The sequence below is a fragment of the Engraulis encrasicolus genome, chromosome 8 (assembly GCF_034702125.1).
Source record: "Engraulis encrasicolus isolate BLACKSEA-1 chromosome 8, IST_EnEncr_1.0, whole genome shotgun sequence".
NCBI classification, from domain to species: domain Eukaryota; kingdom Metazoa; phylum Chordata; class Actinopteri; order Clupeiformes; family Engraulidae; genus Engraulis; species Engraulis encrasicolus.
Genome location: NC_085864.1, coordinates 22,216,754 through 22,228,521, shown reverse-complemented (window position 1 = coordinate 22,228,521; position 11,768 = coordinate 22,216,754). Strand labels below are relative to the sequence as shown.

Sequence of the window (11,768 nt, the reverse complement as noted above, 5' to 3'; positions counted from 1 at the left end):
TTTTCCATTTTTGTGGTTTCCAAAAAGATATCACAACTTCATTAAAAGAGCTCCCTTGACACCTCCATCTTCAATAATGGTCACATTGTATTTTTTAGAAAATATGGATGGTAATTCCCATACAAAAAAAACGGCCCTCGAGTCTTGGAACACCTGATTTTTAATGTTATTGAGAAAAAAAAATGTTTCTGAAATGGATCATTTGATTCCACTAGAAATGTCCTTTTTGTGCTATCTCTCTGTTTCACTTTGACTTTGTCTGTCTGTAATGGAGTATAAACATATCCAAACAGGGCTCTTAATAAACCTTTTTCATCACCAGCCAAAATGGCTAGTAGATGTTAATCTTACTAGCCAAACACACACTCATTTATGGGTCAAAGCGGCTAGTACAGTGGTCTTGGCTACCAGCCAAACTGAAATTTCACCAACATTTGGCCGGATGGCTGGTGTTTTTCATTGAGAGCCCTGTATATCTCACAACATACTGGAACGTAACATAACAACAGACAACCAGAGGTGTCAAAAGTAAAAGTTAAAAAAAGAAACACAGTTTCCTTCCAACACAAGTAACTTATCTGAGTAACCGCAGTAGACCTGTCTTACGATTAGCTAACTCTGCACTGGTTGGATCAAGTTTGTGGTGGGTCCTTGTTAGGTTTTCAGTGTTTTTCAGTAGTAACACGTCTGTCTCTCTCATTAGGTACAATGGAGTAAATGATGTAATAGTTATGTGATGCCATGTGCTAGTGTTGTAATTACACCATAAAAGTACTTTTACTTTTACTTTTGACACCTCTGCAAACAACAAACATACATTTTCAGGTATTTCTTAGACTTATTAACAACAAAATCATGAAATGCAACTTACATGAGATCAACAGGAGCAGAGACCTCTCCATCTCTCGGTCTGATGTGAAGTGCCTGCGTGCCCTCCTCTTCCTTTTGGACGTATTTATACTCAACCACAGTCTATAGCTTGGCCACCGCTTAGAGCTAGGCCTACACCAGCAAATTATTAACTTTAAACTACGGTACTGCTGTACTGGTATGAGTTTTTTTTAAACATTAATAATAATAATTTTTAGAAACCGGCCCTCTAGGGCCGTCGCCCCAAATGGAAAATGCCCTGTAGGTCAGACTCTCAGTCCACCCCAACATCCCTCAAACGATGATCACAACTATGCATCATCTCTTTGGCCTCTCACAGAAGAGAGAGAAGGAAATTTGTGTCAACAAGAGCTGTTGGAATGTAGGGGCCTTTATAGGGCAGTTGTGGTGCCCCCTACAGGTTAAAGACAGCGCTGACTGCGCTACTGAAGCTGCTAGCAGACTCTTCAGTAGAGTAGAGTAGATTCAATCTCTGTGGGCAAGATCCATTATGATGCTCTACTAATAACACGAAACTACTGTATGTGGAGATAGATGAACATGTCATGGTATAGTCATGGTGAGAGAGAGAGAGAGAGAGAGAGAGAGAGAGAGAGAGAGAGAGAGAGAGAGAGAGAGAGACATCCAACACTGTACTGTGTATTTGAACTGTAATTATTTATTACCTTCCTATTATTTCTATATTTGTTGATTTAGTCTACAAAATGTATTGTAGGCTATATACAGTCCATAACTTCATCTACTCAGTGATTCCTCTAGTGTATCTGTTGGCTGTTACAAACACATAACATATCTGTCCATACTTTACACAGTGATAACAATGATGTTTAATCATTGACAGTAAATAGAATGGACGCCAAATCAACGCTATTTGCCATTCAACGCTTTGAAGCCAGATTTGGGAACATTCCAACTTACATTCCACCTTAGCAACGCCAAACGCAGGTGCTGATTGGACAACAGCAAGACTTCTAACGGTCAATCAAACCATGTTCTGATGCTCATTGGTCAATTTAACTTTTAATATCTCTCTAAAATAAAACATCACCACAAAAAATCACCACCCTGGTAAGTTGGAGAGCAAGGGGACCTACTAGTTGAGCGAAAAATGATCCCCCTGGAGTGGCATTTAAGGGAGATACAGGGTTTTATGTCTCTCATAGGAATGAATGGGATTTGGCCATTTTTTGGTCTTTTTGGGTCCAACCTTGGCTCCAACTTGGCTTCAACAATGAAATAGAATTTTGGCCTCCATTCTATTTACTCTCAATGTGTTTAATCCCCCATCTGAATAACATACATCAGGGGTTTACAACTTCTTCCAACTTGGGGTCCACTAGAAATCACCTAGAGACCACCTTTGACCCAAATAACAATACATCTCAAATAAACAGTCAACAGCAACACACAATAATACATATTAGAAATAATATATATTTTTTTATTATTTTTTTTTTTAGATTTTTACGAAATAATTTCAAGGCCCACTTGGGATAGCCAGGCCATGCCCTCCAAGTGACATAGCGCCTTTGGCGTTGCTTCTAGTCAGGCCTAGAGCAATGTAAATATCGTTTCTGATCTCCGGAAAAATCGTGAACTCCACCCACTTTGTGGGAAACCACTCAACTAGTAGAACACCTAGAAAGGCGGGTCAACCATGCCGTTTTGGGAAACGTTAATTGTTATGCTCTTGGTCAGACCAAGTCTCGAAACGATTTGATTACGCTTGGGACACCTTCAAAGCGCACTGGTGGGCCCTGGCCAACAGTTTGAGAATAACCAATATACATGACCATCTCAGCCCTGCAAATGTCGTAACAATGTCTTACAAAACTGAGAGGCACTAGGCAGAGATTTTGATAGGAAGGGGAGATAGGACAGCCATGTAATCGTACATAGAAATTAACGGTGAAGATTCGTAACGCAAATATGGCGTCTACCCGCACATCTCCCGCCTTTCTGGTAACAAGAGCCAATGTGCCTGCTGAGCTGCGGTGCCAGTGATCCAATCATCTGGCTGCATCGGCGCATGCGAAATGATGCGCATGCTCAGTTGTGAAAAGCCGTTGCTCTCGTGCCGTTACGGAACTACTGCGCCTGCGCTCTGTCAAAAAAAAAGTGAGAAAAGTGGCTTAAAAAGCTTTGTTTTGACTCGTATACCACAACCAAGCAGTCTAGATTGATCAGTTTTTCACGGTGGTTTCAACCATATGGTTTTCACAACCGCTGGGTTCTTCCCCGTCCTATACTCAGTTTCCCCATTAATTTTTCCCATTGACTCTCAGATCTGGTCTACTTAATCGCGAAATGGCACTCCGAAGGCGTCACCAAGATGGCCGCCATATGTCCCGTCTCAATCTAACACCTCGTTCAAAAAGTCGAGAATCCCAAGAAAGCCGACCTAAAACCTCGGGAAAGTGGGCGTGAAGATTTGGTGACGCAATGTCAGGTCGATAATTATCGAGGTTGAGCTCAGGCGGAAGTATAGAACAACGAGTTCCCGACCTTATGTTTTGTATGACGACACACGCATCATCAATATGGCGCCCGTGCATGGAACTAGCATGTAAACAGTATCAGAAATACTAAAATATCATCTTGTAATCACTATCAACAACACCAGTTGATGTCATTCAATTGCAGATGTACATATGTCAGTAATGCTGGTCTCTGACTGTTTGATTTAGCCTACTTAAGCTAAAATGATATGTCGTGGGTGTGGAGGCTCAAGGTGAGGTGAAAAAAAAGAAAAGAGAACCAAAACAAAACACGCATGAATCCCGATTGTTCCGGGATCTGTGGCGTTCATGTGCCAAACTCCAGAACTCGATTGTCATGTGAGCAGTGTCGTCAGCTGTCTCGAGAGGTCCCGAGCTGGTGAAGGCAACATAAACTGTCTCTGCACTAGGTAGGATGACGTCATTTGTGCAGTGCCCGTGGCATGCCAATCTCAAAATCTACACCGTAATGAAAAAATGCTGTTCAAATAACCTCGCTGTGAGACTGTTTTTGATTCCGCAATGCCAGCTGTTGATACAAATCTGAATACGTTATGTAAAGCGATGTTGTCAAATGATAAGTATTTCCCACGACACCGCGCTGTCAAAAGTTGCATGTGCAGGTTTTCTGACAGCAGACCGTGGAAGTGATCACGAGAGCCATCGTTCACTTACTAAAGACTCGCATAAGCGTCGGCTGACTCGGGACCGTGATTAATTAAACTTTTAATCCTGGAGCCCCTTTAAAACAAAAACAACATGACCACCTCAGCCCTAGTTTTCATAGATGCAGTCCTCTTCACAGCCTTGTCTGGCTGTAGCCACTGAGTGACTGCGCAGCTCCGCTACATTCACGTAAACCTCTTCATCTTCCTCTTCCTCATGGTCCAAGTCTTCGGCACGGTGGGCTTCATCAGTGGGCACGTCTGTGTTCATGTAGATACCTCCATCTTCATCACAGTGTGCTGTGGCACCACGAGACTTGTAGGGGTTTGAGGAGCCTGTGGCAAGGGAGTTTGGGAGACCAGAATGCATGCTGAGAGTACTGTGCACATTTTGAAGAGCTGATGATTAACGTCACCATATTTTATCAAAGCATATTCAGGGTGGTGAGGGAGTTGGCTTCTGAAGGCAATAGGGGTGTTGAATTGAAAACAGTTTTGCTTAGGTACATGCACTGTATACAGTCTAATATATTTCAATACGAGCAGAGATAACATTAGGCCTACTTTTCATCATTATTAGGGGTTTTCATGTTGTTTTGTACACTGCACCGTATTATCTCAATACCTATCTCACAATACACTTGCAATATGCTCGCATACACTTTATAAAATAAACTAAAATAAACCAGCCATCGCAGAACTCACGGTGGTTACTGCTGTTCTTGCGGGACGTGTGTGACGTATGTGGCGTGGGTGACGTCTCCCTGCAGCACTTCCTCCTGACCAGGCAAAGGGAAGCCACCAGGAGCAGCAGTCCTGCCACCACTCCAGAAGCCACCACAGGGGCCAGAGAGGCTTGCACTGGGGAGCAGCGAGGTTAGTTGGTTGATTAGGAGACAAATTAAATATGTATTATAATTAGAGATGTACAGGATCCAAGATCCGGTTCCGGATCCGGCAGGATAATAGGGTTTTTCAGACTATCCGGATCCGGCAGGATCTTAAGCAGTGGATCCGGTATCCGGCAGTTACCTAAAAATCAGGATCTGGGGCATCTCTATCTCCATTTTCAGACAGTCTTTCACAACCCCAATCGCTGCATGGAGTGAAAGCCCTTTGGAAGCGGCCGTTGAAGGCAGTGTGGCAGTAAGCCAGTGAGTCTTAAAAATAGTTTGCGCCAACGTAATAAAAAGGGCTCACGTGTGCGTGTTGGCTATGTGTTTCAACCGTTTTGTAGGATCCGGTATCCGGTTCCGGATCCGGCAGGATCTTAAGCAGTGGATCCGGTATCCGGCAGGATCCTAAAAATCAGGATCCGGTGCATCTCTAATTATAATACACGTAACGCAAATACATTATTGTAGTGAACACCCCAGAGGCCACTGCAGGGACCAGAGAGACTTTGTTGTTTGATTAGGAGGCAAATTAAATATGTATTATTATATAACCCAAATATGTTTAGTATTGTAGTTAAAAGCCTTTACATATTTCAAAGGTAGAATAGGATCTGCTATACCAAACAAACAAACAAACAGAGGGGCCTAGGGAGGCTGTTGAGGAGGAAGGAGTTTGATTAGGAGGCGTAATAAATGCATGAACAGCCCAACATTGTTAAACAAATGTTTTTAAACCATAACCTAGGTGAATTTTAGTGTATTAGCCCACTAAATAAAGACTGTTTTTAACTGAGTTTTTAAACCAACTGAAGTGCCTGGATCAAGGATATTTTCCCCTCCTTTTTTTGTAAAAACATGACCTGTTTGGTGGAGGTAAAAATGCAGGTTTGCAGCGTACCTCTTACAGTGAGTGTTAGTGGTTCGGACTGTGTTGAGTTGAAGGTGCGGCTGGACACTGTGACCTGGTAGACACAGCTGTAGTTGCCCTGGTGGGAGTGCTCTATCTCAGGGATGTAGAAGGAGGCTGAGTGGTTGAGGGCGCTCTGAGTCCTGGTGCTGTTGGAGGCGTCCAAGAGGAGGTGGAAGGAGCCTCCTGGGTACTGGGCTTCAGTAGAGCAGAGGATGGAGAGGCTGTGGCCCCTGGTCACCTCTGGCCCCTGAGGCCCCCAGAACAGCCCTCCATCTGGGGCAACTACAGAGATGTTGGGCTGCACCAGAGACACTGAAGGGGTAGTGGGGGAGAGTTTAATAGCTCTTTACTACATGGCTCATCTTCATTCTCTATAATGCAGCACTCACTTGAATAGGGCTCCCCGACTCCAAGGTGACTGCAGTTGATGTTATGAATGATTCATAATGTATTTATAATATTGAATATTTATTATTTTATCATTGTCATATTCTGCATTTTTATTTTTTTAAATTTACAATTAAGATGTACAAAGTAACTCTAAAGGTATAGTACAAACTGTATGTCATAAGATTGCCCTTGTAAAGTCAGAATTATTTTTATTTTTGTAATTTCATAACTGAATTCATAATTATTACTTTATTACTGTTTTTGTAGAAGGACTTTTTAGCCTTTACTGTATGTTAGAATAGAGGACAAAAATGGGTGGGAGAGAGAGATGGGGACTGGGAAATGACCCACACCAGACTTATACCTCGTTCAAAAAGTCGAGAATCCCAAGAAAGCCGACCTAAAACCTCGGGAAAGTGGGCGTGAAGATTTGGTGACGCAATGTCAGATCGATAATTATCGAGGTTGATCTCAGGCGGAAGTATAGAACAGCGAGTTCCCGAGCTTGTGTTTTGTATGACGACACACGCATCATCAACATGGGCATGGCGCCCATGCATGGAACTAGCATGTAAACAGTATCTTAAATGCTAAAATATCATCTTGTTATCACTATCAACAACACCAGTTGATGTCATTCAATTGCAGATGTACATATGTCAGTACTGCTGGTATCTGACTGTTTGATTTAGTCTACTTAAGCTAAAATGATATGTCGTAGGTGTGGAGGCTCAAGGTGAGGTGAAAAAAAGAAAAGAGAACCAAAACAAAACACGCATGAATTCCGATTGTTCCGGGATCAGTGGCGTTCATGCGCCGAACTCCAGAACTCGATTGTCATGTGAGCAGTGTCGTCAGCTGTCTTGAGAGGTCCCGAGCTGGTGAATGCAACATTAAACCTGGTTCCCCATAGTCAACAGCCATATGCTACAGGTTAGGGCTGTAACGATAAACTCAACTCACGATTCGAGTCGCATCACGATTTTTGAACTACGGTTCGATACACCCCACGATTTCTGAAATGTGGCTCATTTAAAGCTTAGAAGTACTATCACATCAAATCATATGGTTGTTTTCTGGACTGATGGATAACAACACTTTGAAGGGCGTATCACAATACTGCCTCCTTACATCACGATACAGTATCGTGACTCGGAGTATCACGATTTCTCGGTTCGATCCAATATCGTTACAGCCCTACTACAGGTGCATTAGCATAGCGCAATACAGCACCCTCAAATACTGTAAGACCGGGGTATTCAATTAAATGTCAACAAGGGCCAGTTTTTCAACTGAACAGAATTTTCCATCAACGACAAAAATACGGTACACTACATTGATGTGGGGGGGTCTGGGGGTCCTCCCCCAGAAAGTTTTGCATTTCTTAGATGTAATTTCCTGCATTTTAAGGTCCCATGTCCCGTTTCAGCTCGATACGGAACCTTTACTGCGCATTTGGGGCATTTGGCCCCAGGGCCGCCATTTGAATAGCCCTGCTGTAAGCGTTTTGCGTGTTCCATCAACTCACCTGTCACTTCTAAGCTCACTGTATTACTCCAAGGGGATGTAAAGTCTCTGCCAGACACTCGTGTTTGATACTGGCAGTAGTAGGATCCTTCTTGGATGAAGTCCACCTGAGGAATGGAGAAGGTAGCAGAGTATCCAAATCTCCAGGTGCTCTTGGTGTTTCTGAATGAACCAGAGCGCTGCTGCAGGGTGAACGTCCCACCCAGGTGCTGTTTGGCGATGGAGCAGCTCATCTGGACAGTCTGGCCCCAGCTCACCACTGCACCAGACTGCAGTGACAGACTGGGAGCCGGCAGGTCCACTGGCATACACATGTGGACATGGTCATGGTACACAATATTAAACAAAGCATGTTTAATGCACCAAATTAGCCCAACGGCTTTAGTATGGCCTGGTAATTTCATTAATTAAAATATATAGTTATCTGAAGAAAAAAAAACATCGGACTGTTTAACTCAGGTAGAATATATTAAAAAGGTCTACCTTAGAGCAGTCTTAAAGCAAAAGTAAAGGACTCACCGACAGTAATGGTAATTGTCTGTGTGCGATAGCAAGAGGAGGAGCTGCATGAGTATCTGCCACTATGGGATGAATCCACTCTGTTGATTGTAAACCATGCTTGATTCCAATAACCCTTAGACGGATTATAAATGGAAAGGCCATTCATTAGCTTGATATTGTAGCAGTTGTCTCTGCTGCTTCCATAGCATTTAAACTGAAGAGATTCCCCAGGGGAGACGGCTGAGTAAGGGGAGACCAGGCTGATGCTCAATGAAGAGGAATATTGGAGATAACCTGAGAGAGAGAGAGAGAGAGAGAGAGAGAGAGAGAGAGAGAGAGAGAGAGAGAGAGAGAGAGACAGAGACAGAGACAGAGACAGAGAGAGAGAGAGAGAGAGAGAGAGAGACCCTGAAATGAACTGAAATGCTTTACCAACCATTCCAACCCTCTCTCATTCTTTCTCTCTCGTACACGCATGCACACACGCACACATATGCTTGCACGCAGTATAACCCTCTTCCTGTATTCTCACTAAAACATTCTCACTGAGCTCAGATTAAGGTGAACTGGGGGAGAAATAGGGCCCGGGCACTTTTGGATTAAAGTGGCCCCTCATAATTAGTGGTGCAGAACTGACTCACTTTTTTGGTCATTTCTGAAAATAGGGGCCCACAAGGGTGCAGGGCCAGATGGCCAGTCCATCCCTGGGTGGCAGCGCACGTTACACATCACAGGTCATCACAGAAAAGATCTGTGTCTAATTTCAGTCGTAATGTAGGCTACTGCCAAGTTGCCATGGTGAATGGATGCAGCACTCTCAAGTTTGTGGTTTTCAACATCCTCTTTCAATGGGGCCCTATGCATTTCTGTTTAGGGTGATTTCCTTTTATATGGCTATTTGCAGCGCCTGAGAGGAGAAATACACAGTAATTCCACATTTCATTGTTCATGTTTCATTATTTATCTTAAAATGTTTCCAAAATCGTTTCAGTGGTTTATGAAATACACACACAATAGCTGCCTAGGTAGGTAGGTAGCCTATAGTGTGACCCAAATTAATCGTGAAGCATTTGTAGATTATGTCAACACAGACCACAGTAAACTGTGAGAAAAAAAAAACTTTGAAAAAATAACTTTTCAAAAAAATACTTTTTTCCCAGCAATTGGGGAGGTGCTTTAGCACCACCTCATCCCTATATGTGCACACCTACGAGGCCGAGTGTGGTGTGACCCAATACTCACAATGAGGAGGGGTGTCAAAGCAGGGTTCTATCCAGCCCGGATGTCTATATATAAAATAACCCAAATGCGCAATTCAGCCAGTGGGGGCAATAAAAGAAAATCGAGACCTGCATGACTTTAACCCAATGATCCAAACCTCCTTCTCTCTCTTTATATACAAGTGCACGTCACACTTATGACTTATCTATTATAAATGGTGAATTTAAACCGTGACAGGCATGTGATAAAGCTCATATATAGGCCTACCAAATGATACTTTAGGCCTACTTTTTACAAAATGATTTCAGTTGTGTAGGGTTGTCAACCATCGCTTGAAATAGGCTACGGAATTGTCTCGTATTTATAAGTAAAAGTAGGGGGGAACTAGCCTGGGAAGTCCCATACTGCCTTTAGTTCTACACAAACGTTTCGATCTGAATCTCACTTGTGATTAGGTCTGGTGTTAACCTGGCAAGGAGGGAACGGGGTTGTTTGTCACAAGTTATGGTTGTGTCACACTCATCATTTCTCAGCCCCTGAAGGTCGCTTATCAAAACCGTTGACACAGAAATGTTAGTAATTAGTGTTACAGGACATCTTTGTTGATGTAAAAAAAAAAATGTTGAGGTAAAAACATAATATCCTTGAGGTGAGATAACATAATGTGTTTTTCACATGAACATTTAAAAAATCAGAAGTCTAATGTTTGAGGTTTAGATTGACGTTTCATTGAAATTAGAAATGTTGTATCATTTTTTTTTAATGTTTAAATTTTCCATTTCCCCCCATTAGAATAACATTGTGACAACCAACCCCATAGGTTGTGCGCAAGGTGCCTTTGAGAATGGATTCTATGGGATCTAAAACTATACAATAGAAATGGTTTTCTTTCAATAAACTGTTCTTCCTGAAATTAGATTTAAGTAGAAAAAATGTGACAACTAACTCCTGTCTCCCCTACAGGTTCTGTAGACCTATTGAGCTGAAACGGGACGTTAAATTATGTTAAAATGCAGGAAATTACATCTAAGAAATTTTCTGGGGGAGGACCCCAGACCCCCGCCAAAATGAACTGTCCCGCATTTTATTCATTGACAGTTGGCAACCCTAGTTGTGTAGTAGGACACTGAAATTATGAAATCAATGAAATTATTTCTGCATAGGACTAGCAGTATTGCATTGCTTTCATATTCAACACACTTTTAAAACACTCTGAAAAGATAAGGCGATAGTACTGAAAACTAATCCTAAAATGTTACCAGTGCGGCCCACTTGAGATCATATGGGTTGTATGCGCGGCCCCTGAACCAAAATGAGTTTGACACCCCTGACTTACAGTACAGGCTACTGCTTTAACCAGCTGAAGAATCAGATGAATCCAGCTGAAGGCATCCAAGGGCTAAGTGATTGATCCAGGAATATTATTGTAGGCCTATCACACAATAGTAATGCATATACTGTAGTTGCAGCAGGCTACAATATATTTTGTGAATGAAATATAGTAGAATTGTGGTACAGTATACCTAACACAAAACTTAGCCATAACTTAACTGTTATGGAAGTGCAAAGAAAGTACAAGCAACACTAACTTTATTATGCTGTATAAGATAAGATTTTGCATATTTAAGATTTTGTATATTTTTGGCGATAACAAAGCCTTTCCTTTTAACCATATCAATACATTTTAGGAAAACATCAAAAGAGTAAATTCCAGTAACAGCTGACCATTCCATCCCAAATTATAGAACAACATATATTTACTCTTAACTGCATAGTATGCCATTTTCACCTACATTTCTGAAGATAAGTATAAGACATTTTAAGTAGCTTACCTGAGACTACAATGAGCAGAGCCCAAGGCACGTCCATCTTATGTGAAAACCAAAATTTAAGTGTATGGTTTCTTCCTCTTTCTTTCAATTCCTTTAGTCATGTTATTACTCGACCACAACGGTTCATGGTCAGAACAGAGGCAGAGTGGTTATGGCTATTTCCCCTTATAGACAGTTTTTTCTATGTGTTTCTGTTTCTGTTACGTGTTTTACTCACATCTGTGACATCTGTGGCACTCTATGCTATGCTGAACATCACACCATGTATATAAATTAAATTTTGGTTGGGCCTCAGAAGCGTCCTGGAAACCTCCTTAAAAACCTCTTTCACGGTGGGGGCGGGGGTGTTTCACTTATATACACTGTTTATACACAGATTTAACGTTAGTCTAATGGTAATCTGGCAATAATCTGGCAATCTAGTTAAGTGCACGTAA

At 42.1% G+C, this 11,768-nt stretch overlaps 1 protein-coding gene across 1 annotated transcript; it reads right to left on the bottom strand.

Moving 5' to 3' along the window:
* Positions 1-4,138: 4,138 nt before the first annotated feature.
* Positions 4,139-11,368, bottom strand: LOC134454844 (leukocyte immunoglobulin-like receptor subfamily B member 4). The gene is made up of 5 exons (XM_063206003.1): positions 11,332-11,368; positions 7,779-8,078; positions 5,849-6,172; positions 4,760-4,915; positions 4,139-4,390 (listed from the first exon to the last, which is right to left on the bottom strand). Exons 1-5 carry the CDS (start codon positions 11,366-11,368, stop codon positions 4,164-4,166), a joined length of 1,044 nt encoding a protein of 347 aa, XP_063062073.1. The 3' UTR covers positions 4,139-4,163.
* Positions 11,369-11,768: the final 400 nt, after the last annotated feature.

Excerpts from the sequence above, each read along its gene's own strand:
- LOC134454844 (XM_063206003.1), bottom strand. The coding sequence starts at position 11,368 with ATGGACGTGCCTTGGGCTCTGCTCATTGTAGTCTCAG. Across the intron at positions 8,079-11,331 it reads TCTGCTCATTGTAGTCTCAG|TGGACCTGCCGGCTCCCAGT; the intron begins GTAAGCTACTTA and ends TGTGTATGCCAG. Across the intron at positions 4,391-4,759 it reads CAAGAACAGCAGTAACCACC|GCTCCTCAAACCCCTACAAG; the intron begins GTGAGTTCTGCG and ends CCCTTGCCACAG.